The following is a 26,912-nucleotide window of genomic DNA, read 5'->3' as shown; positions in this document are numbered from 1 at the left end:
CAATGAATAAAGGCAGTCTTTAAAGCTACCATGACATAAACAGATGTTTGATAAAGTCTTTATTCCAAAATAGTCCGTTTCAAAATAAACAAAAATGCCTCAAAATGTTGCAAGCTACAGTATTTTTAAAGAAAAGTTAGTAGTATTGAGAAATGGATATGAACCAAACCCAGTAAGGCCTCAGTGAAACTGGTCCAGGTCTGATTTTACATGTTGGATAAATAATTACTTTATGTCTCCCAGGTACAATTATGCTGCTGCAGTTCATCCTCCACTTAGATGAAAACTATTATATACACACACAGAACAAAAAATAAAGACAAGTTTTCCACCTCAGTGTCTGAAATTAAATCAGATTAAACTTTTCTCGTTTCAGGTCAGCTAAAACCTTACCAACATAATTTCTATTTTCTAAATACTGGAGATTTCTGTCCATTTGACAGAACTGGGGTAACTGAGTCAGATTTTTAGGCTGCCTTCAAAGTTTTTTTTAATGTCCAGATTACTTTTATTTAATTTAAGAACGCAATAGATAAAGTTTCTGATAGTGTGTGAAGATGCAGAGGTAAGCCCAGATGTAATGTCTTCACGTCTGCTCTATATTTAGAAGCTGATGTGTTATTAAACAGGTTTTAAAAAGTTGCCAATTGCCTAACTCGTGCAATCCAGAACACTGACTGTATTAAAAACTCATAAACACCATCGGGTATGGAGTTCTGCGGGGCTGAAAGCTGGGTTTAGCAAATACCAGTCAAGAAAGAAACTGAAATTTTCAAGTAGGTGCAGAGAACAAAACAAGTTTTCTGGATCAATACCCTGAACACTCTGAGAGATGCAAGAGTGGATGATGAAGAAGAAAATGTCTCCACCTGTGATGAAGCCAGATACCAAAAAAGACAAGACAAGTTGACACATGATGGGTGACGGCAAGACGAGGAGGGGTAGGCTCCAGGAGGGAGGCAGAGCGATAAAAAAAGGTATATGAAAGAGAAGAGAAAGCACAGGGATCAGGAAGAGGGAAGGAAAAGGTAACAGACTAATTCCCATAAGTCTTTCTGTCTGACAAACTGCTGTCTGCAGGGACAAGGTGAAAGAATAAGAAGAAAGCAAAGGATGAAATAAAGGAGCAGTGTCGGAAACGAGCGTGGGCCAGAGAGCAGCAGAGGAGAGAAGCCGATGCATCCGGAGCCTCTCTAAAAATACCACTGAAGGAGAGGAGTGGATGATGGAAAGAGGCGGGAGGATGGAAACAAGGAGAAAAAGCAGATCCATCCTTTCAGGAAGCTGACTTCATGAAAGCAGGAGTGTTAAGAGTTTTACCAGAAATTAAAACGTAAACCTGAGTACACTGTGAGACAGGAGAAAACCTTTTCAGCTGCTGCAAAGAGGCAATGAACTAAGAAAAAAAAAAAAAATAGTGGATGGATGCTTAAGCAAATGCACATCTTCTTGGGGTTTGTTGTTTGCCTGCTGAGACATTCTCCATGACAACTTGATCATATTTGCCTTTCTTCACTGTCAGGAGGCTATAAAACGGTACATCCCAGTGCTTGCAGAAAGACAGCGCCCAGATGGACGGTGTGTATTTATCTGTAGGGCAGCCATTTCTCAAACAATCTGGTCCGTCCCTGGTGAACGGAAAGGCTTTGTTTCCCAGATGTCCTTTCATCCAGCATCCAGTCTGAACACTCACATCACACCTCCTCAGACTGAAGGCGTCACGCAGGCTCACTGGTTCAGTGCTCATCTTAAAGGGACGGAAGAAGCCAATTTTGGAATCCGCATATTTATTATACTAGAAAAGAATCTGGATTTTACATTTCAATAATTCGCTTTTCTTAACTGTACAAATCCAGCCATGTATCCATCAGAGGCAAAAGTGTTTTGAAACTTTTCACAGCGGGTTATGTTACAGCCACGCCTTAAAACAATTTTAATGTTTTAATGTATTCACAAGTCTTTCAAAGCCTCCAATAGGGTTTCTTAGAGGACTGCCCTGTATTTGTCTCCATGCATTTACTCATCAGTTCTTAGCATCCACCTGTCTCCAGCGCTTTGTGAGAGCAAGCACTCAGGCACCCCGAACGGTTGCCATGGGAGATTCAAGGATCCCTCAAACGTGCATGAAAGAATCATAGCAGCACTTCAGGTATGTTTTTGATGAGGGAATAACATGTAATACGGTGTAATGCTAAGAAAAGGTTAATTTTACATAAAAACTACTGCAGAACTGCTAAATTTCCTGTCAAAAACCGTGACAGTAACTAAGGTGTTTATCTTTTGGGGAGTGGGATCTCCAGTGAAAATGAAGAGATCCTGTTTATAGAGCATAGATGCATAATGACGGAGGTTTTCACTCAGTCGTTGACTGCAGCAGCCTCTCCCTCAGACGGTGCTTGGCTGTTGATAACACATTTATTGATGTTGTGATGTATATATGGAGCGAAGTGCTTTTTTGGCATGAGCCCTTGAGCTTATGAGTGTATCTCTCTCTTTCTTCTGCTCCTCTTGCATTAATGTTACCTTTCCTCTCCATTTATATCCCATCTTACCCTCTTTCCATTTCCCCCCCCCTTTCCTTGATAACTTGTTCTTTCTCCTCACAGCTCACAGTTGATCTATTTTCCATGCTTCTGTCCGGTTGTTTTTCTGTTTACAGTAAGAAAATATAGGAATCTACTGTACATATTGTAACACTAACCTATTAAGTTTATAACCTCCAACTGTCTGGTTCTTTCAAGATTCTTCAATTTAACACTATTTACTTTCTGTGATCAGTCTGTAGTCAATTTGTATTCTCTAAAACCTGCTCAGCTATTATAAGAAAAGCTTAATAGCTGAAAGTGTTTTTTCATTGATTATTGAGAGCAATATAAAATGTAAATAGAAATTGAAAACTTGTCACCTAGTACATCTTTGCATTTCCTTTTTCATTTTTGGAGAAATGGCTGACTAATTTTCATTTAATAACAAACTTAGAATCTCAAGTCTATATCTGATAGGGGTTTGAATATTTTGGGGCTTCACTGAACTTGAATGGCACACTTCTGCCTTTTCCCATTTTGAAAATTTGCAAATAGAACAGACAGATTTGTGCCTTTTGTTTGTCATGTCATATTTATACACCAGGAAAACAATAAGTTGTTGATGACAAAATAAGCTTTTTTTCTCTAAACAAACTTAAAAAAGTTAAACAGACAATTTAAAAATCACTTTTTTTCATTCATTTTATAGGAAATGGTAGAGGTGCCATTACGTTTTACAGTGCCTGGGAAAACGAAAACACTACTCATGAAAGAAAACTGGCAGCCTTTTCGCTACAAGGCCTCTAAAACGTTCTGCTGCAACCAATCACATTCTGAAGCCAGATGCTTAATGAAATGAAGTCCACTTGTGTGGCCGCATGATTTTTCCGTATGTACACACCTTTTTGAAAGGCCCCAGACAACACCATGAAGACCGAGGGGCTCTCTAAACACGCTGCGATCTGACGAAGCTGTTCGGAAGTACAAACTCGGATTGGTGTAAGAAAAATCTAAATATCCACAAAGAAAAATCACGTGCTCAAAGTTGTGGGGATATTCTGTAAATTAAATTATTAATTCATTTTAATTCCAGGCCGTGTGGTAATAAACATAAAAATATGCCAGGGGTGGGGGGAGGGTAATTACTTTCACAGAAAACAAAAAAAGTTCAAGTGAAATTTATTTGATTGGGACAATGCTTTCAAAGCCTCCTTGAAAGAATCCAAGAAACCTAAAACAAAACCAAATACAGGAAGTGTTTGTGCAGTATTACAGTACATGTGTGTGCGTTAGTTTTTATTCCATTCATTGATTTTATAATGTCTTAAAACGGAGTTATACTGAAATCAAGCTATCCTTAGCTTGCAAAATACCTGCAGACTAAAAGGTCCCAGTTGGCCTATGAGGTTTTTATGACCACAACAACATGGTTAAATAAGAAAGTATAAAAAATCCAAAGCCTTTGTTTGAAATCTGAATTGTGTTTTGGCATCGGGTTAGCTTTTCTTTAGTTTTTTTTTTTACGGTTATCTTCCAGTGAGATGTTGCAGAGCACGGCCAGCTTGTTTGGTGCCGCCAGACAACGCAAAGCTTATTTAACTAAAGAATTCATTTGTCGCTTCTAGCAGGAATCACTTAGCTCAATGAGGAGACTTTGACTTTAACAATATATTTCTTATGTTTCAGTGGAAAATCTTGCAGTTTTAAACTAAACAATTATTGAAATGTTAATTTAAAAAAAAATGTTGTGTTTGCAGATGCCAGGCAGACCTTCATAATATTATCTCACTGTTTCTCTCAGTGCTAACACAGACTGATGTTGGAGGGGAAAACAGATGTAAAGAGCCTGGCGAGCCTAAGCAGAATGCACTAGCATTAAATTTTCATACTAGGGAGGTCTGGGAGCTTTAAAAAGGTTACTCCCTCAGTCTCACCTTGCCAGGCATTATGAAACGCCACGTCTTTCGGGGTTAGAGGTCAAACTTGCTTAATGTCACGTTTTTGTTCTCCCGGTCACTGTAGCTGCTGATTAACCAGATCTTGAGCAAGCGCAGCTGAATCAACACACAAACACATGACTGTTTCCCAAATGAATTTGTAATGTCATATTACTGTAAGGAGGTTTCTAAGGATCACCTGTTTAAATATAATCCCATTCCTGTTGTATTTATTGGTGCAAATGCGACAGTTTGACTGACACAAATAGAAATCCACCCAATTTCACCCGAAGGCTGAACTCCATTGTTTGTCCCCAGACAGATGCAACAGGCTGAACATAAAAGTACAAACATTTAACAAAATGGAGCAGTCTCAAGATGAAACACATAATTAAAAAAATGTTCCCTTGTTCCTAGTTGGTGATTTAAAAAGAAACAAGTCTATATGCAGCACCTCATTGAGTTTTTGCAAGTCAGAATTAGAATTCAGTGTATTAATTTTATTTTAACTGAACAATTTATATTCAGTCAGTACTTTGTAGTATCACCTTTCTCTGCATATGCAGCTGTAAATCTTTTGGATTACATCTCCACCAGTTTTGAACATCTATATTGCAAAGGAGCTCAGCTGAATCGAATTGGAGAATTCACTCATCAGCATGTCATTCAGCGCTGCAGAGGCCTGGTAACGAGCATTCATTTTAATTCAGGTGAGATTCATGTTAAAGTTGCAGGATAGCGACTCTCAAGGACTGGATATGGGCATGTCTGATCTAGTGCCCATATCTTTTCTTTTTTTTTTACAACATAACTCAAGCTACAGCTCAGTTTTCTGGTCATGTGTTATATTTTTAATTTGATTTACATCTGGACTCTACTTGAGCCACTGTGGCACATTAATATGTTTTGAGCTAAAAAAAATTCATTGCAACTCTGAGTGCATACTTTTGGTCATTGTTCCTGCAGGAAGATGAAAATCTCTCAGTTCTCAGTCTCAAATCTTCTGCAAAAACCTCAAACAGGTTTTCTTCCAGGATTACTCTTAATTTAGCCTAATCTGACTTTTACACTTTTATTCATAAAACAATTTGAAAACCATAATTTTACACCCACATTATAATCACGCACTACTTTGTGCTTGTCTGTCACATGAACCCCCCCCCCAAAAAAAAACATATAGATGTTTGTAGTTATGACAAAGTGTCAAAAAATCTAAACAGTACGAATACAGTAAGGCCCTGCAGAGCGTAGTTACAGAGAAAGTTTTTGAGGTGTTAGAAGCCTCATACCCTCTGCAGCTGTTTCAGCAGTCAGTGCATCAACCAACAGCACAACATGCTCACTACCAGCTTGGTATACAGCACAAGAGAACAGCAAAGCAATCTGCCTCAGTTTGTGCCACTTCGTCTAAAACACAGAAGCTCAGTCAGATATTTGAAATAAACTGTGTACATTTTCTTGTCATGATACGAGATTTAAAAACATAAAATACACGAGCTTCATTTGTCTGAGTGGGTGTATGAAGCAGGATTGAATGTTCACACAAGATAACTCAGTCTGCAATGTATCTGACTTAAATTCAGTTTTGGGTCAATACTGAAACAGGTTAATAGGAAGGGAGAGCAGAAAAGATCCAGATCATCAACAGCAGCCTGTGAAATGAATACCTAAATATTTCAGGAACTGCTTCCATGTGAGTGCTATTTTCAGCACTAATCCATAATTCAACATTTGCATTTTTCTGTATGAAAAAAAAGAAACTCTTAAGTCTGCTATAAAGTTCTTCCTTTCATTTTCTAAAAAAACAGCATCATACAACCTGTGGGTTTGTTTTGCTCACGTTTTCAACGCAAAGAAACTTTGAGACATAAGGTGATCAGAGAAGTCTTAAAATCAAGGCTAAGAAGTGACAGGCTTCTACAGAGAGGGGTTATCTAAGAACAGAGAGTCAAAAATGTCTTGACCCCGATGAAGAACAGCATCTCCACAGCATGACACTCCCAAGACCGTGTCTTACCGCAACACGTTCAGAGTGAAGTGTACTTAGTTTTCTGCAACACATATCCCTTGACCTTTTTTTAATTTATATTAAATTACAACTACAAACGTATAAGTATATTTATTTATTTTATCTTTATTATTTATTTTATTTAGTTAAAAGATCAATTTTGCCCCCCTTTCCCCAAAAGAAGTCAGTAAAGCATAATATTGATGGTCTGTGTTGAAAATAAAAAAGTCAGTCGGTCATTAATGTTGATGTTACAGCCATCTACTGGCCTGACACTGAATTTGTGTTAATGGAGCAAAAACCCAAAGAGGCTTGTGACAGTTAGACTACTGTGGCCTATTAACAATGTTTAAAACGTAGTTAATGTAGTGTTAGAACATGAGCTTTACAACCAAACACAAGCACTCTCTATAAAGTATGAGAGGCAGGTTTAAAATGCTCGTCGAAAGCCACAGGTTCAACACTCTCAGTACAAGTTTTCTGACCTATAAGTCTAAATATTGATAAGGAAAAACAGAGCCCACGGATAGATACGTAACCTTTTGTAAAACAGTATCTGTGTTCGACGGCTCACATGAACGAGACCTTTACTGACCTCTTCATGCACCCCTTAAAGGCAGAGGCATCAGGAAGCAAACAGAGAGAGCCCATCTCTGTTGGAATAGGATTTCTTCATTCTTATAGTCTTCCATTTTTTTCTCCCTGTCATACAACCACTCTAATGCTAAAAACCTCTAAATCCTGCCTCCGTCTCCCTCCATCTGCGCCGCGTGTTTTGATGTCTTTTTCTCACCATCTGCTGTCGAGGAGTCTGCAACGCCTAAACAGCGTGCTCCTTTTTAGTGACTTAAACTAGCATTGTTACCAATAGTTTTCACATTTACAAACTGTGGGGACTATAAGAGCACCACTTTTCATTTGTTGTATGAGCCTCCTTATTTCTCCTATGACCCCTTGAACACTTAAGCAGGATAAAAAAAACAAACATTAAACTGTCTCCTGATTTATGTTCCTCCACCAAAACGCTTTTAGAGCTAAGATTGAACGTGTGGTGATATTAAACTAATGGCCAAACCATCTACACAACAAAGACAAAAATAGATCAGGACAGTGCTAATAAGTTAACAATAGAAAGCAAAGAGGACTTCTTCAGGCAACAGTAGCAGCTCTGTTAGAAATTGTATTTTGAAGAATTAAAGTGCATTGACTAACAAACGCTCTCGAAATGTGTTTGATATAATTAATGTCATGTATGATGTCAGTGTCAACAATCTCATGCACTCACAGCACCAACATTAAATTGCTTCATTGATAAGTTATTTTAAAGTTCAAGGCTTAATTCTTTACTCAGTCCTTGAAACAACAAGAATCAAGGCCAGTATGTCGTTCTTAAAGATGGCATTGTTTTTAAAGAAAAAGAGTTCAATTCGGTATAGGACACTAACATCATCAAAAAAAGGAAACACCAGCGAAAATGAACCAAGAGTTCAAACTATGCTTGTGTAAAATATTTTTAAAGCAAGATTACTGTAAAAAGAAAAAAAATGGGTGCTGCTCTTATATATGAGTCATACCTTAAGAGCATCATTTTACATAAAAGACAGCAAAGAAATGTTTGCTGTCATCTAAACAAAATGAAATGTTGAAAAGTGAAAAGATGTCTGCATGAAGACTTCTAGCTATGCCGAAATGTGGTTGAAAGAAGTATTTAATTTTTCAAATAGGTTAAAAAAAATTAAAAAGTCTTTAATTTAGCTAAGTTTAGGACAGGTCAGCAAGTATACAAGCTAAAAAATTTGAAATTTGAACCAAAATTTTCTTCTACTTAAAATCAAATCCTAACACAAACACCCTGTTATTAGTCATTAGTTGTTGTTTTTTTTTTTCTTTTTCTGCTAGCCTAATGTGCAAATACACCAATTCAGCTTCTGGCTGCAGGTTCAACCAAAACATTGTAAAGCATTCAGTCTTCTGAGCATAAACATATTTCATTATGATTAGATTTTGCGAACATGAATTGTATATCATGTAATTGTAAAACATGTAAATAAGATTCTGTTGTTTTATCGAAACGTGTTTCTCTTGTAAATGAGAGCAATGGATCTCAATGGATCTCAATTTATCTTTATAAATAAAGATAAATTAAAAATAAAATATAAACAATTTCCAGGGACTTGATGAGAAATTTTTGGCTGGCAAAGAATACAAAGTCCCATTTTTTTGTTATTGATGTTTAGTTTTTTTTTTTTTTTTTTGGAGGTCTGGAACGTGAAAGAACGCTCAGGTGTTGCTTACACAATAGATGTAGCAGGTGTTCCAGATCAGGCCGTTTGCTTGAAGCTTGGACAGATAGAAGTCAGTATCAGTTTAACCTTATCAGTGCCAGGTGCTGCAGTCTCAGACAGCTCTGCAGACAGACTGGACAGGGCTGGCAGGTGGGACTGTCTCAGCAGACTGGATATTCCTTAACGCTCGTACGTCGGAGCTCTAAAACATCTTTTCATTTCATAAGAAATTGTCATAAAAATAAAGCACTGCTTGTTTTAGCTGCACTCAAACATCTATAAGTAATAATGCATAACGACTGCAGACATTACCACAGATATTTTTTTTATAGGCTTTAACTTTTATGTAGGATTTCCTGCCATCTTTCATTGGTTTGTATTTGTTTTTTTTGTTTGTTTTTTTTTGTTAAGTATACTTTAATGCACATGAGCTACCAATCAAAATGTTGTCACATAAGTAATAAACTGTTGGCTGGATAAACTGTATAAGTTGTTTCCCGCCATCAGTAAGTTATGATTTCACTTTAAATAAAAATCCAGTGTAACAACTTGAATTCAGCAGTAACGTGATTAGTAGGCAGCGTCCACTTGTGTAATTAAAATTAAACCTATTATTAACCTACATTCAAAAATGATACATGTGACTGAAAACTAACACTGAATATCTTCTTGAACATGGCGTTTCAACACGGCGGTGCCATCACACTAGTGTTGTGATGATAGAGGTGGCAAACGACTGGAGGTCCACCTTCCAGCAGGACAACTCCCCTAAGCACATACAGAGCGACAATGGAACCGAAAATTGATGTTCCAGACCACCGCTATCCACTCTGACAGAGCTTGAGCTATTGTGGGCAACAGCAATTTTCTGCCTCTTCATGGCCAAAGCAGGTAGAGGCATGCAATCAAAAAACTTGCAGTTTCAGCAAAAAGGTGGTTCTATAAAGCACTGCCTAAGAGATGGGCAACACATGTACAACACATATCCAAAAATACAGATTTTGATTTGAAAAGGAAAAATACTGAAAACCATCACTCATAGTTATCTTTGCGATGCTTTATGGAATGAAGCACTATTAAAATCCAAACAAACTTATGGCGATTGAGACGAAATGTGGAAAAGTTACACAATACTTTGTTAGGCACAGAACTGTCACAGTCAGTCAAGAGGAGGAGCAATGAGATGCATTTAATATCAGCGTCTGAATAAACTGTGTACTGTAATAAACGTCGGAGGCTGCCTCGCAATTATCGGCACATTTCTGCAAAAATCCCATCTGTCCCCTGTTCATGGTGCCCTGGCTCCATTAATGATTAGCCAGATGATGAAGCCATTATGAACCTGCGCCTGAGCCTCATGGAACATTAAATACATCCCTTCCTCTCAAGGGGCCCTCGCAGAGCTTCCCTTTAGGCTGCAGTCAGGAAATGAAGCCAGCCATTAGAACCAGAGCAAAAACCTGAGGATGCTGCATGCCTGATAAACAGTTCTGGCAGAGACCCTCACTGTTGGGGTGGGTTGGAGGTGTATGGGCTGGGGTTACAGTGCGAGCTCTGCATCAACCCAGAACTGCCTGGGTTGATGCAAACACATTCTCTGGGGCAGCTGAAGTACATCCAGTCCTATCAATGGGGTTCGACTGTACCAGGTTTTTTTTTTCTTTCTTTCTTTTCTTTTTCAGAGAGGCTCCTTCGACGGACTGCAATCTGATCACTGCACGTAGCGTTTGCAAACATATTACAATAATTTTACACTCTGTTCCAGTCTGTTCAGGCCTGCTGGATGTTCCAACCACACCCCATCTTCATCTCTGGGAAGAGGAACGCACAAATGCTCGCACAGCGCACAGTCGTACTCATCGTAAAGCAGCTTTTTTTTCGCTAGTGGTTTGGCAGTGTCACTTTTCCTTGCACACGCACGCATGGACACACTCACACGGTGTGTGAATGTGTGTGTGTGTGTGTGTGTGTGCGTGTACGATGCTCCCAGCAGCCCACACCGATACGGCGCACGCCATTTGGCCGTGCGTAAAATGGGAAATCACCGCGGAGTTGAAGGTGGATGTGTAAAACTGAGGGTTGGGGTGCAGTAGTCCTCCATTGATGAAAATGAATGGGTGAAAGATATACGAGGCTATGATTCATCCTTCCATCTCCTTTCCCCCTCTGTCACACCCCATCCTCGGACCAGCACCTGTAACGGATCCTGACCCTGTTTCAGGCCATCGTCACCCACCATGACCGCTTATTGATTTGATTTGGGGAAGAAAAAGCTGTAAATCTTATGATAGTTTCGCGTCTCACATCTTTATTACGGCTGTAGAGGCGCAAAAATGATGGTCGATGGTTGTATGAGATTACCTCTAACCTCTATTTCTTAAGCTATGCCTTATGACTTCAGAAACAGTTTTTTTTTTAAAGTGTTGGCCTTACTTCAGCATCTCTTGTTCTTTCTCTTCCTCTTTCTTCTGCCGAGCCATCACGTCCATGATGATCTTGCGCTCCTCCTCGGTGAGGTGGCTAAGGTCCGGCAGATCCGGCATGGACGGCGGCACGGTGGGTGGGCGAGGGCCGCCCTGGGGCCCCACCGAGGCGGACATCTTTTCGACCACCACCACCCCACCTCCACCACCACCTCCTCCTGGTTCTCCTCGGCGTGTCGTTTCGGCTAACAGGTTCCTGAGGCGCACCTCACGACGTGTTCCCCGGGCGGAGTAGCAGCGGCAGCCGCGGCTTAGGCGAGCAGCGGCTCATGGTTGCAGGCACCTCTAGTTGTGCTTTTGTGTTGCGCCCCCTCTGGGTGTTTCCCCCACCTCCCCGTCTTTACTCCTTCACGGCGAGCCCATCTCCGTATTTTTTGTTATTATTATTATTATTTAGTCTCTCCTCACGCTCGCGTTTCGAATCTCTTCGTCAGGCCTGCGGCGTGTCTCTTCCCTCTTCCCCACCCCGGACTGGTGCTTGGACGTTGGGGCGGTAAAGGCGGAGTCCTCGGTGCCTCTCCGCTGCCTCCCTGGGAATGGAGCCCTCCTTCCTCCCTCTCTGGTGTTTTTTTTTTTTTTTTTTTTGCGGAGGAGCGTCTAATCATGTGAGGACTGGCTCGTCACCGTCATGATCTGAAAGCTTGTACACGCCACATCCCGGCGTTTTCATTTAAAAGCAGTCCCACTCCACATGAATACGCAAATCATGTATAAATCTAACATTTCTTTCCTCCTCTCGCGATACGTTGTACCGCTTTATTGGCTCAATTTAAAAATGAATACAGTCAGTTTAAAACATCAAGTGCAGAAGTGTTTCAGCACCATGGACAGCAGCTCAACTGACGTTCACGTCTCTGCAAAGTTTTAAATATGGGTTTATTATCTAAAATGTCATGTTTTTGTGTAACCCAAACAACTTTTTGCTGTTGAATTTGAACGGTGTCAGTCATAAATGTTTTTGGGGTTTTTTTCATGTGAGCCTGTCTGTTGAGTTAGAGAGCAGAAGTGAATGTTCTGTTTTCTTAATTATATTATTTCTTTTTTTTATTAAATCTGTGAGGCTTTTAATGAACAGGTGTCTTTATACTAGAATTAAATCACTCAGAAGGGTCCTATAGTTTTTAATTAGGCACTGCATTGAATATTATTTTTGGGCTACCTAAGTGAAAGGGAACTAAATGCAAATGTAAACCTGGGAAATTCAACAGTTTCATAGTTTTATTTGTGAAACATTTTTCTAACAAATATGGCTGTGCAAGGCTGAAAACGCATGCTGCACCTAACGTGGCGGTGGCAACATTGTGCTTGTTCTTCAACACTGACACGATATCTGTTCAGAGTTTATGGAAAGCTGGATCAAGCTAAAAAGTGTAATACAAGACAATCATCTTGAATCCAAAAGACCTGTGGCAGGACAGGGCAGAGATCAAAAACATACAGCTAAAGCTACAATTCACAGGTTTAGATCAAAGCATGTTAACGTGTCAGAATGGCCCAGTCAAAGTCTGCATTTAAGCCCAATTGAGAATATGAGGCAAACCTTGATGATTGATATGTATTGGTGTGCATTTATTCAGTTACAATTACTTATGTAACTTTTTGGCAAAAATTTAGTTTTAAGATTAGTTTTATTTCAATGTGCCATTTACTTCACTTGAGTAACATTGTTATGAAGTATTGCTACTCTCACTTAAGCAAAAAAAAGAAATAAAAAATCTTAATACTCTGTTAGCTCTGTCTTTAAATAGTGAGGAGGAATACAAATAAATCAAACATATTTTTACATATTAACACTGACTTACCTTTTCACAATTATATACTAGTCGAGCTATAAGATAAAATCCCAGTATAATATGTAAGAAAAAGTGTGAATAATTCACAGACCCAAAACCTTTTACAACACCATATATTTTATATCATCCAAAGTGATTTGGATCAAAAAAGGCTATTGTCTTATAAAATCTGCTCTATTCTATTCTCTGTTTTTCTATTCTATTATATTCCACGGTGCCTTCATGTATTACTATAGCTCTATCTAAGCTCTATCTAGAGGTATTGTAGTCCAATCCATGTGTTAAATTAGAAATTCATACGTTTTAGTTTCACATCCCTCCTGTCCTGTCTTAAATTGATCTTCATAGCTTCATAACTGCCTCTTTCCACGCTGCTTTACATTCAGAACCAGACTCCCGGGCTTCACCGATCTGGACCTGGCACCGGTTTCTCCCGGATGACGTAATGCCGAGAGCGTGGCTGCCACCGTCCAGCAGATGGCATCAACCCTGACTGCTGCTGCTGCTGCTGCTGCTGCTGCTGCTGCTGCTGCTGCTGCTGCCTCCGTCAGCCGACGTCACCGAGGAGGTGACTGTACCGCGGTGGCGTCAGCTTCCCGTGGTGCAGGATTTTGTCATCATTTAGGTCGTGACTGGGGAACAAAAAGCTCCAAATGACAGATTCGTGCTACAGAGACGTGCTTCGTGGAGACGTCCCTAGAGGTCTATGGCAACCCGATTAACACTAGAATAGTGAGGCAGGATCTTCTTAACGGAGAGACAGTCATAATTCGGATTTCAGCCATTCAGAATGTCAGTCGTCTACTCTAAAACCATATATTTCCGGTTATGCTTGCGTATATAAGTTGAAAGATGTGTAAGATTACTAACCAGCAAAAACGTAATGATAACTATCTACAAAGATACTTTTAATATATGGGGCCTAAATTTAACATGAAACATGTGAAACAAAATCAGTGCTTTATATGTAGATAAGTCATCGTTCAGCTATCTGCGATATCTGGAGAAAATTGACGGAATATAAAAGACAATAAAAATGGACAAATTTATGCTATTCATATCTAAGATATTTTATTTTTTTATTTTACTTAAAGAAAGAACGTGTTTTTTGTTTTTACTCTTCTACAAATTTATTCCAGCACAGATAATTTATCTCCCCCTGCCCTGTCTATCTCTTTTTTCTCTCTCTTTAAGAATAATAATCTTTTAAGAGTTTTGTTAGACCTACTGCCAACAAAAGACACCGACTCAATTATAAGCAAATTACATTTAAATCCATCTAAACATAATCAATATAAAATACACTGAACTAAACTTTGTTATATAATTAAGAATTTATATGACTATAGCTATTACTTCTGAAATGGTTATGTATTTATTTAGAAATAAATATTTGTAAATAAATCTTTTCATCAACTATGAAAATAACAACACAACCTTCACAGATAAGAACCAGAGACACATATGTGAAGGAAATGGAATATTGTGTAACATTTCCATCTCTAATTTTCAAGAGTAAAACAGCTTTGCTTTGCCTATATCGATACATGCATGTTCTAGTACAATTACAAGAAAGCTTTAATTGAAAAAATTAATAATGAAACAATAAAAAAAATTGCTTCAGCAACATGCCTTTTTAATAAGCTAAATGTTGTAAATAATTATGTAACAAAATTAAAGTTTTTCATTTTGGAAATTTATGAAAAAAAGAATGAGTGACAATACATAATAAAAATTATCGTGAATATACTGACATCTAGTGGACATTTTAAAACAGTGCATATTGTGGATTAAAGTAGCAACAAGGGAGATATGATCAGAAAGATGGACATTAAAGATGGAGCAAATCTCTTCATAAAAATAGTAAACTTTTAAAATAAAATAAAAAATCTCATATGAAAAGGCATTTCCAAACTTTTTTGGTAAATGTTTGCTAAATTGAATGATCAGATCAGAGGTAAAAAATAAAAAAAAATAAAAAGGGCCAAAATTGAGAACTTAGTAAAGAGATTAGTACTTGACTTTATGTCATATCTCTGTATCTCATATGTTAATTACGAACTACTTTTTTTTTCTTTAAAGGATAAAATATAATTCAGTTAAATGACCTTCAACTGCAGTGTGCCATTTGGGCAGGAAAAATACCTTTTTAATAGAATATTGACAAGAAAATTCTCAGATGATAATGTCTGACAGACAGGGCAAAATGTACTAACCTAAATATACAAAAGCCCAAATAGACTAAAAAAGGTTTCAGTTTGTATCAATAACACACTTGTTGATTTTTCCCCTGGTTTAACTTTATATGGTCTTAGCTTTTGATTAATCTTGTCATTTCTTCTTTAGTCAGTGAGAGCTGGAGTTCTTGTCTTGTGACATTTCAGTAGTGGTTGCAGTGCTGTGTAATAATCCTTACATTTACATTACCGTCTCCTTTCCTGTATCTACATAGGTCAGCTAAGTTTTATTCATCACTCCTGAATACACCCCTTGGTTTTTAATTTATTACACCCGATACTTTTGTGGTCACAGGTTAATAGTTTTTATTTGTCCACCTGTTATTTGTTATCTATCTCCTGTCATTTGGTAGAATATATTAATTGTTTGGGGGGTTTTTCTCAGTGATCAGGGCAGCTAAACTCTCTGTGACTTTCCTTCAACCTGTATCTAATTGTCATGTAAACAAAATTGCTTCATTTATTACTATGCCACCTCTTTTCATCTCACCTTGTGTGTTTGCAATAGAAAAATGGTTGAAAACACAATAATGTTTTCTGCCAATCTTCTTTATTGTCATTAGAAATGGAAATTAAACAAGATAAAGACACACACAACTTTTCAGAAAAAAATAATAAACAGATACAACTCTCAGAGGGGGCGAGAGTTGATCAGAAACACTTCAACCAAAGCAGGAATCCGGACAGTGGTTCCCTTTAAAAAAGTGATACCAGTCGCTTTAGCAATATGTCACTTGAGAGTGTAGAATACGCCAAATGCAGCACCTTAACATTTTTAAATATTAGGAACAAGAAATACGTTTTTTCATAACCTTTCACACTCAAAGTGACAGCCTCTTATAAACCAACAACAACACAGAAAGGGGAGCTAATATTTGTTTTTCTAAATCTAGCCAAAAACCTTTGCACTTGTTCATTTTTATCATTATAAGACTTTATTCCCGCAGGTGCAATACCTGGAATAGGATTTCTTTTTCTGATGTAGCTTATAGTTTTACTGCTTATGTAGTCTGGCTTTCTAAGCACAGAATTTTCAAAGTAATTCTAGCTTTGCATATGTCCTCCAGTCTTTAAGTCAAAATAAATAACGTGATGAAAAAAATCGAAACATCTAAGCTACACAAAGATCTGGAAGGTAAATAGTTATACTTTCTGTGTTTCTCAGAGACCTTAATACAAAAGACGCTGCTTCTTGATTGTTTTTTGGCTCAGTTTAGTTGCTGACGACTGAAGTGTCTACATCTTCTGTACGTGACACCACTTTTCCGTCCACAAGCTCTTCAATCACCACTTTTGTCCTCTTGGTAATGACCGGTTTATCTGTGGAAGACATTCATAATAAAAAAACTATTACTTTTACCTTGCGTGGATGATAACATATATCTCTTCAATATCTGTCATAGAGCTATGAAATCACTAAACTGCAACATAGACAAATGTGTTTCCTCGCTGCTAGACAATGAATCTGAATAACCAAGAACTGTAGTGTTCAAGATGTGCTCCATTTATGCAAATATGTGTGAAGCTTCTGATAAAAAGAATGTGATATATTTTGTTTGCTGGCAAATTAAATTGTTTTGCAATTAATTATTGCAATATCTTAAGAAATCAGACGGCAAAACAATGTTGGAGAGATCATCACAAAGCGCTGATCTCCATCTCCCCTCACTTCAGTCCCGACACAAGTTACATAACTTAAAAGTCAGTGCAACCAAATATGGCGAAAATATATGTAAACAAAAAAAAAAGATTTAAAGAGATGGAAAAATTAAGTAAATAAAAAATATATTAAATCCATTTTGCTATTTGGCAAATAGTAAACATTTAGCAGTCCTCTACATACATCCATAACTGGGAAAGTTAAGCTTGACATTGCAGAAGATGTAAATATAAATTTAAGCAAAACACTGCCTTGCAGCAAACTTACGTTCTTCTACTACTTGTTTTTTAACTTCTTTCACTTCCACAACAATATTTTTCCTGGAAGAAAGACAACAGTTAGTTTTTTTGTTCATACGGTCTGAAACAGACATTATGTCAGTTACATGGTAAAGCACGGTAAGTGCTCAGTTATTTTCACTCAGGACTCGTGTTCATCTAATATAATCCTTTACACCATTATGTGAAAGTGCATCTTAAACCTGTCTCCTATGCTACAGACCGTTTCAAACATTTCTACTGCCTTTGATCAATTTTTTCTTACTTCACATCCTCCCCATCCAGCAGTCTTCGGTACTCTGCTATCTCCATCTCCAGTCTGGTTTTAATGTCCAGCAGGCGTTGGTATTCTGAGGCCTGTCGCTCGATGTCCAACTTCATATTGGCGATCTCGGCCTCCAGGCTGTCCACCATTTCTTGAAGTTGGCGCAGCTTAAGGCTGTAGCGGCACTCTGTGTCATGCAGCTCGCCCTCCAAGCTACTTTTCTGCTCAGAAGAACAAGCAAGTTATTTTAGTGCTTACTGAGGACTAACTGCTTGTTTTTTGGACATTGCATATAAAACCTGAGGTCGTTACAAATGGTAACGGACATGTTAAATGATTTATGATTGGATTGTTCATGTTACTTCTACTAGTGTAGTGGATTACCAGTGAAAGCTGGGACTGTAGCTCTATCTGCAGACTCTGAAGTCTCCTTTTCAGGTCGCTGATCTCACTTCGGGAGACCTCTATAGTCTCTGTGCTGCTTGCCATCTTCTTGCTCAGCTCGTCAAACTGAAAGATATCAAGATTGACGTAAAACAACCCTAAATACTCTCCAAGCCTTCTCTTAAATTTGAGCATGAAATGAATACAAAGCTAGTCGCGTTCTGTCCGACTTTCCCCACCTTGTCCTTGTACCAGGCTTCCATCTCACGGCGGTTCTTCTCTGCAACGTTCTCATACTGAGATCGCATATCTTCCATGATCTTGGACAGGTCCTCCTGGGGTTTGGCATCAACCTCAACATTCACAGAGCTGGATTGCATGTTATTGCGCAGGCCTTCCATTTCCTAAAAAAAAAAAAAGGACAACACAGTTAAAGATGAAGAACAGAGAGAAGTGAGTTCTGGAGAAGTGCTAAAGTCTTAGATTAAAAAAAAATTGTGAACAATGTCTGGACATTCACTGGATCTTCTTTGTTCTTGCAATGATGACTGGTGTTTAAAAAGGATTTGTTAGCATGGGTGATGTGAGACTTGTAATCATCAGACGATCTTGCTTGAGTCATTCTTGGTAGCCTCAGGGTTGGCGGCTTTTCAAAGGTGTGTCAATTTTGGCTCAACAGTCAGTCTCGACAAATTTTGTTTGTAAAAAAAAATAATTACATTTGCTTGGAGATCTATACTTGTTTCACGGGTGAGTTAATATTTTTCTTTCTTTTTTGCCTAAAGTTTCTCTGACAAACGACTGATGTGTGCCTCAATTCTCTGTTCCTAATTTCAATGTTTTAAGTTGAATTTTTCTTCTTGTACATTTACCTGAATGCATTGCTGGTAGTCTGGGGGTCAAATTTGTATTTGTGAGAAATGGATCAGCAAGTTATACAGAGTTCTTTTTTTAAGTGATGCTCTCAAAAATCATTACAGTCCTATTGTTTAACCCTTTGTACTGTATTATAAGAAATAATCTCATAGTTCTAAATTAATATGTTTGGTACGTGTGGAATATACTTAAACCAGCCTTAGTGAGCTACAAACACAAACTCAGATTTGAGACTTGCAGTAGTCTGAGGTAAATTTGCTGTACAATGTTTTATAGTAGTTACAGTTTACAGTATTAAGTATTAGTTGTGATACATGAGGTGTCCAGATATGTTACGGGACAGAGTATCAGTCATTTTTTAGACAGATTCCTGCTATGTGTATCCTTTTGTTTAAGAAATTCAATAAATAAATAAATAAATAAATAAATAAATAAATAAATAAATAAATAAATAATAATTGATTACTCTTGTATCAATACGATTCAATATGTTTGGGAAATTAAGATATTAAAATGCATCCAGCACATACATCAGTTAAAACAAAGCAGTCTGTGTTAGCATTTTCTCAACAGCAAAAATATATATTTTATTATCTCATTGAAAATTTTATTTCAGCTATTAGATAGTACTGTTTTTGTTGCATGACTCAATTAATAGGTTCAAAACATTTTTATTATATTTTGTTTTCAGTAAACAAGGACTTTGCATGAAGCCATTTTAGGCAGGTATAGGATCCCATAGGCATGGTTTTTGAGAAAAACAAGTTTGATGAATAGGCAGAGGTCTCATAAACATCTACCTCATGGGATTATTGGATCAAAAGTCCTTTTCATGCAATGCCTGATAAAGTGTCTTGATGAATGACATGTTCTAGAAACCATAAAGTAACATAATATTTCCTTCTGCCCCTCCTGTTGCTCTGCACTGATGGTCAGCTGACTCAAAGACTCTCATGGTCGTCTTTCCCACTTGCAATAAAGACATAATATTTTATCATGAAACATAAAACATTAGTGAGGTGTAAACTAAAGGAATGCCACTAATGACTCTTATTAAAATAATAATGTCTTTAATGTTTGAGCAACCAATGGCTTGTCTGTTAAGCAACTGACTGCAGGCTAGCAGAGCAGATAGCCACTTTTTAATCGGCTAAAATCGGTTTGTTGTTCTGGTGTTACTATAACAAACAGAGTGGCAAAACAGTATGCATATGCTGCACAATGTACACTTCAAAGCTCCTTCCAAATTTAGTGGTTGTTTATTCTAAAATCTGGTCAAGGTCTATCAATCGAAATGGGGGGAAAAAAAACAAAAAAAAAAACATCAAAGCTCTGTATGTGGCATTATTTTAGCAATAAAATATCTTCTTGATGTTTCTGAGGTTTAAATTAAAGATATTAAGTCAATTTAGTTTTATTTTGTTTAAATATCAACAATGTCATGGTGTTTTAGTCAAGGACATACTGTGAGAATTTCCTTGTTTCCCATGCCTGTTAGCTAAGCTGAACCATTGATCATTACAGATCTGTTGTCAGTATCTCACCTCTTTATGGTTCTTCTTCATAAAGATCAGCTCTTCCTTCAGACCCTCCACCTGCATCTCCAAGTCGGCCCGAGTCATGGTCAAGTCGTCCAAGACTCTGCGCAGGCCAGCGATGTCCGTCTCCACTGACATGCGCATTGCCAACTCGTTCTCAAACCTGTGACGAGAGAGGTTTGTGTTGCTGTAACTGCTTAACAGCATCAATGAACAAACAAAAAAAGTGCAACCAAACTGGCTCCACCTGTTTTTCAACTTTACTTACTGGTACGAGTCTGCAAAAATGTCCGGTTGATCTGACTCAACCGTGTGAATGCCCAACATCATTAGTAAATCTCTGGAAAATAAATTATTTTCACTTACTTCACTTTGAAGTCGTCTGTTGCCAGCTTGGTATTGTCGATCTGCAGCATCAACTCGCAGTTTGATAGCGTGGCGACTCTTATCTGGAAAAAAACCCATCATGCAGATGTGTTAGTGATTGCGTCAGTTTACTTTGAATTTTCACTGGAGTGCATCCTATATTGGATGTTCGTTTATTCTCCAAAGAGTGTGGGAAAAACACATTTCTTCACAGTTGCTTCAAGCTCCAACATGTAAATAATGTCAAGTTGTTCTTGATTTTGCTTGGAAAAATCAAACACCTGGGGGATGCTGTTGAAAAACATCTGCATGTCATCAATCAGGGTGCATTCTGGTGGGGACTGGACTTAAAGAAGAAAGATTTTCAAGAAAGCCAATTTGTAGAAAAAAAAACAACTAAAAATGAATATTTTACAGTAGCCTACCAGAGCATAGGTTATTTATGAAATTTTTAGATGTAGTAGGGGCATCACCAAAGGTGGTACAAAAGGGGTTATGACCACTCCAATAATGTGCCATCAATATTTTTAGGGACTAATAAAAGTTTAATTATTTATTTTATGAAAAAAATTCAAGAATTAAGAATAGATAATAAAAACAAATAAAGTAATAACAAAAAATTGCTGGTTCACTCTGAGCTTTTAATTCACAGGGTTTTGTTTCAAAACTGTTCCACAACAATAGCCCCACCTTTTACTTCACCTCCATCGTGTCACATAGCAGCAAGCTTTAAGCCCATGCTCCACGCCTCCTTTATTGTTATAATACTTTTGTTTTATAGCAATAAAACAAAACCGCTACGTCATGCAGGGACATGCATGACGTAGTTACTATAACATCGGGATGAAGGAATTAAATGATGAAGTGTTTATGAAAGACACTTAAGATAAGTTTTTTGTATTTTTTTTTATGTGCATTAGGTCTAAAAACATTGAAGATAATGCGTGCTTATGACTTTTTTGTCATTTGCATTTACAAAACAAAAAACATGCGTGGGACACACACCTGACTTTCTGCCAGGGGGAGGGGAGATATTCTAAATCCAGCCATGCCTAAATGTTTTTAAATATTTTTCTACGAATAGAAATTTTGGGCATCAACGGTCATTATTATTATTATTATTATTATTATTATTATTAATCGTAGTAATATTATTTTATGTGTAATAAAAAGTCCAACATTCAACTGTGGTTTATAGAGTTCATGTGCGTTTATAAGTTTCAAAGTTTACCTTGTTGCGCAGGTCCTCGATGATTGCCTCGTACTTGCTGTAGTCCCTGACGGCGGGGGTCTTGTTTTTGTACCATTCCCGGATCTGGGTCTCCAGCTGAAGGTTGGCAGCCTCCAGCGAGCGCACCTTCTCCAGGTAGGAGGCCAGTCGGTCGTTCAGGTTCTGCATCGTCGCCTTCTCGTTGGTGGTGACGCTCAGGTTGTTGCCGCCCGCGAGCCCCTGCGTCAGGTCAAAGCCAGAGCCCAGACCGTTGGAAGCGTACGACACGCGGACGTTCCTGCCTCCGGCCCCGCCGTACACGCTGGTACCGCGAGAGACTCTCTTGGAGGAGCTCATGGAGTAGAGTGACATGGAGGAGGACAATCCTGAGCGCGAGGAGGTCATGGCTGCTGCTACTGCTGCTGGTGGTGATGTTTCTACGGGTCGGTAGAGCGTCTCTGAGGCGGTGTGGAGGAACCGGTGCTGAGGCAGCGCGGACGATGGATTTTATAAGCCTTCTCGGGTGGGAGCGGCCGACAGGTAGGTGGAAAGATGCTACCATTCCAGGTGTGACCACCTGGGCGTGGTGTGGCGCGGAATTCACGTTAATTCCCAGTCAGGTAACGGCTGTCATTCCACGTTACAGTTCAGGAGACATTAAAAAAGGTGTGAGACATATTTTATCTCTTTGAACGTCCCTTGTAATTACTTCTGATTAATTCAACTTTAAAACGAAGGAATTCCTCAGTAGGATTAATTTTTCGGGCCGTTTTACCGCAGCGTCTAGCTAAAATCATTTATTAATCATTTCCGCACACTCACTTATTAATAGATAAAATAAAGCCGAGGTGGAGGTACAAAAAAAATAAAGAAAAGTGCTGAGAAACTTCCCTTTTGCTGCTTCCATAGGAAGAATGGCCACCAGTTTACTGGTTTGAGTCATACAATTGTGGGTCAAAACAATGTCAGTATCGAGAGTCAATGACTAGAAGCAAAAGTTGGTGCTAATCAATTAAGGATTATAAATAGACCTTAAAGAGATCAGAAAATTCAGACCTCCTCACTCTCTTGCTCAACCTCCCTTACATTACATTTTGTAGGTTTGGCACCATCATCTGACTGATTCAAGTATCTGCTTTGTACCACAGTTGAAATATATGTCATGCTTTTAAATATGTTGTTGCCTGGATTTTCATTTTAGAGTCAAATGTGAGAACATCTGTTGACAGCTGAAGCTAGCCTAAATTGGGACCTGTAAAAAACACACTGAATGGTAGAAAAAAAAGAAAAAAAAGAAAGTAAACTAAAATTAAGCACTGGCTTTCTTTTTCCACTTCTTTCTGATTGTGGACCTTGAAAAGTCAGTTGTAAACAATGTATGAGGGATTGCTTTTTATTTTGAAGTTACCTAGGAGTCCTGTTGAACCTCCCTACTGCCACGCCACTGACTGATCTTTGTTAGTTGAGCACTTCCTGGAGCTAACAATGGAGCTGAATTTCCTGCATTTGTTCCTAATTTGTCTGCATGTTGGAACACAAACCTTTTATAGATTAATGTATGACTTTCCATTTTGGTGAATAACAACAGTTCTCTCTTTGTAAAACTGTTCAAAATCTTATTTGCGTGCACGTTAACATTTACAAAACGTATTTCTGCTCTTATAAAACAACTGATAACATGCCGTATAGTCTTTGTGTTTGTCTTATTTTTTATGTCTCCAACTTGAGTAAATGAGGAAGTCCTTTTCTCCATCTATGCAGAAAGAGATTTAGTGTGCCTATGTATGCCAGATCACTACCAGTGGGCAACTACAGACTGACATGAGGTGGTTAATTATGACATGCAGCTGCTTTGTGTAAACAAGTGGCTAACTCAGCTGTTGACTGAAATGCAACATCCATTCAGATCTGATACAATGAGGGTAGATATAATTAATCTTCCAACTCTGGCTTACGGTACAGAAACACTTGTTCCATTAGTGCTTGAAGAGTCTATGGAGCAAAGGATTATTTACCTAAAAGGATCTGATGTAAATGTTAAAAAATATCTTACAGTAAGATATTTTTGAACATTTATTAGTCTTTTGCCTTAGGCTCCAGCAATTAATGAGGCTATTGTGGAGGAGTACTTCTGTACTCAAGTATGTGTTCTTATCTCAGTATTTAATGCTACAGTATGTGGCTTTTATGAAAAATGTTTTTTTTTTACATATTTGTTAAAACTACCTCTATGACAATCTATGAAAATGCACTGCTCCCGGCCAAGAAACAACCAGAATCAGGAGGAAGGCCTTAGCTCTGTCAATCAACCTTGGGTATGCGCTGCTCAATGTGCTAATGTGGCAGAAACAGTTGAGTTTGTCCAACTTATTAAGAGTTGAAAAACTCAACTTATTAGGCTGCTGCTAGTTGTGGAGGAAAGAGAGCAACGAGGAGGGGTGAGTAGCGCATTCATGAGGGTGATTAACAGCACACATATCACATGAACCGAAAGCTTTTCTCATCTTAATCTGTGTATTAAAAAATCAGTTTTTATTTCTTCCATATACGTTGATATAATTTTCAGCAATGACTTTCTTTTTGCCACTCTTTCATAAGAGCCAGATTTGTAGAGCTCATTATTTCGTACGTCACGAGAAGATCCCGCATGAGCTTTGGATCTCTACAACTTTGAAAAGTTATTCAAATTTGCCTTTGGCTGCCTTTTGATTAATCCTGTTGTTGCCTGGTCTGGCAGTGTAGCTAGTTGTCCAAGTCGTTGTAGGATTGCACTTGCTTCTCACATGATGAAATTAACAGCTCTCACAAAATGCTCCAAGTAACATATCTTCTAAAAATGGAGTGAGGCTTTCAGGAATATGTTGTCGTCAGCCAAGTTGTTCATGCAGGTGATGTAGATAAAGAAATGCAATTCTAGTGATTCTGACAGTACAAACAGCTGACCAGCTTGTGAGGTAAATGTTTGCTGCATCAGAGCATATTCAGAAAATCCCTCAGTTAGCATAAGCTCTTTTTCAGAAAAGTCAAAAACCATCTCAAGCGAGCATAAATTTTTTGCAAAATTTAGGAAGTTCTTACAAATTTTCCCATTTGTAACGCATTTTTAAGTAATGCGTTACTTAAAAATGCACATAAGAAAAACATTGATGGCTATTGTGGAAAACTAAAAATAATGAATACAAGATATTAGGAATGGATTATCCCTCGATAAGATTGACTGATCCATATCAATCGCTATACCAAGCATTTTTTAAATTATCTTCCACTTGAGAGAAATATCGAGTGTTGTTTTTAAATTTATAGTTACACAATTTGCCACTACTGCTGTATTTGTGATAATAATCACACATCCCTCCCTTTTGGTCTTTGCCTCCTGCAAGGTTTAAGACTAATTACAAGTCAGAGGTGTTTAACTGAGCTGATAAATATTGGTCTTGGCAGAAGATGGCATTTACTCCTAAATAAACAGAAGCTATAAGGAACAGACCTTTTTTTTTTCCCCCAGCAGTTGTCAAAAGAGTTTCTATTTACATAATGAGAATTCCTCAGATCTCAAATTGGCTCTGATGGAACATGTTTTCCCTCAAAGCTGGTAAGATTTTCTGAAGCATATCAACCACAGATCATGTTCTCATTGCAAGATGCATGAAGTGTGACAGTTCCAGGTGACTAACAGGATTTATTTTGGGGACAATTAACTCCTGTTATTAAATCAAATTTTGTTTTTCTACTGTTTGATTTGTTTTTCCTGAGAAGTGCTTATTCAGGTTCCAAATAAAAAATGAAAGAAGATAACCTGCAGAGCAAGGCGAGTTCAAACCACTGCAGAGCAACACAGCAGCTTGTTGTCAACAACAAAAAAGCCTAAATTTTGAACCTTCTTTAAGTAACCTTCTTTATGTGGGGAACAGCAAGGCTGAGGATGATAGATTATAACACTTAGCTTGGGCCAACTTACATTTTGTGTTAGCATTCAACAGTGCATCTTTAAATGTGCAATTATGGCAAATGGAAATATTGTTTTTCAGCTCAGTGCAGCTATTTTTTTGATTCTTTGCTAATCTTTTGATTTCTTGTTTGCTGGGTACACCTTTTATTATTGTTTTTGCTCTTTGGTTAGTATTTTTTTTGATGCAGTCATGTTTGTTGAAAAGTAAAGGGTTTGCTCTCAAAGGTATTCCTTCCCATTTAGTCTTCAAAGTCATTTACACTTTCCCACGTTACTCTGCTCAGCACAGGGCTCTTGTTTAATGATAGCCTCTGGGAGCTGTTTTAGTCTTTTTATTTACAGAGTTTTCATGTACCTACTATTGATCTGAATAGTTTTATGTCTCAGTCTCTTGATAAGGAAGCTACAAATGATTGAGTTGTCTCACTCTGGCACAATTCATCCGAGCTGACGTGTTTTGAAGTATGTGCCCTGCCTATTTCTATGTAACTCTAAATGACATCTGAACTCACCACTCCCAGATTAATTGTTTTGTAAGACACACGCAACTGATTATGACAACAGTAATTGTTTTTTTGCACTCAGATGCTGTGAAGCTGTGGAAAAACGAGATAACTGGGGCTTTAGTGTAATGTTAAGGTTTTATCCTTTCCGCTCAACTTCCTCCATTTATCTCTTTTGTAATATTGAGTGTGTGTATATTATTTAATAGAAAGGGCCTTCGCAACATTGACATTGTTGTGTAATGATTTTAAAGCTCTTTGTTCTCAGGCTTTCAGGAGTACTACCTGCCTGCATGCATGAGAAACGTTTTGAAATATTTTTTTAGTTGTGGGTTGTCTTTGTTTCTACAAACTGAAATGTGCGGAATGGTGCGCGGCAGGTAGTTCACCACATAATTGTCTGTCTCCCCTTGAATGGCCAGCGTTTGATTTGAAGGTGCGGCAGGTTTGATTGATAGAAACAAAATGTACAATAAGAATAACTATGTTGTCATTCTGGTTCTGTCTGCCTTAACAGTGTCTTGAACCAGGTGACTCAAATTTTCTTCCAGACGATTGTTAGAACTCCTGCCTTGTAACGACACCTGTATCCGTGTCAGGATGATAAGGGGAAAC

At 38.0% G+C, this 26,912-nt stretch overlaps 3 protein-coding genes across 30 annotated transcripts in view; 1 reads left to right on the top strand and 2 right to left on the bottom strand.

The window, feature by feature from the left end:
- The window catches only part of rims1b (regulating synaptic membrane exocytosis 1b), a 64,126-nt gene extending 51,758 nt beyond the window's left edge, over positions 1–12,368 (bottom strand). For 5 of the 25 annotated variants that reach the window (XM_081607609.1, XM_081607617.1, XM_081607611.1 and 2 more), the window contains exon 1: positions 11,189–12,273. In XM_081607609.1, coding sequence (XP_081463735.1) covers positions 11,189–11,355 — 167 coding nt within the window. In that variant the 5' untranslated portion in view covers positions 11,356–12,273. Of the gene's footprint in view, positions 1–11,188 lie in introns of all 25 variants that reach the window. The other 20 variants (XM_008406321.3, XM_081607589.1, XM_081607603.1 and 17 more) reach the window with 13 other exon arrangements.
- A 3,431-nt stretch (positions 12,369–15,799) lies between these two features.
- Positions 15,800–22,250, bottom strand: LOC103463245 (keratin, type I cytoskeletal 19-like). The gene is made up of 8 exons (XM_008406488.3): positions 21,867–22,250; positions 20,636–20,718; positions 20,276–20,432; positions 18,095–18,259; positions 17,856–17,981; positions 17,472–17,692; positions 17,196–17,248; positions 15,800–16,588 (listed from the first exon to the last, which is right to left on the bottom strand). The coding sequence occupies exons 1-8, from the start codon at positions 22,248–22,250 to the stop codon at positions 16,482–16,484; spliced, it is 1,296 nt and encodes a 431-aa protein (XP_008404710.1). The 3' UTR covers positions 15,800–16,481.
- Positions 22,248–26,912, top strand: part of LOC103463217 (keratin, type I cytoskeletal 18) — a 26,032-nt gene continuing 21,367 nt past the window's right edge. For 2 of the 4 annotated variants that reach the window (XM_081607712.1, XM_081607700.1), the window contains exon 1: positions 22,304–22,385. The gene's annotated coding sequence lies outside the window, so the exon portion shown is untranslated. Of the gene's footprint in view, positions 22,386–26,912 lie in introns of all 4 variants that reach the window. The other 2 variants (XM_081607707.1, XM_081607702.1) reach the window with 2 other exon arrangements.

The sequence above is a fragment of the Poecilia reticulata genome, chromosome 1 (assembly GCF_904066995.2).
Source record: "Poecilia reticulata chromosome 1, P_reticulata-male-v2, whole genome shotgun sequence".
NCBI classification, from domain to species: domain Eukaryota; kingdom Metazoa; phylum Chordata; class Actinopteri; order Cyprinodontiformes; family Poeciliidae; genus Poecilia; species Poecilia reticulata.
Note: the sequence above shows the minus strand (reverse complement) of the source record. Positions and strands in the feature narration are given on the sequence as shown.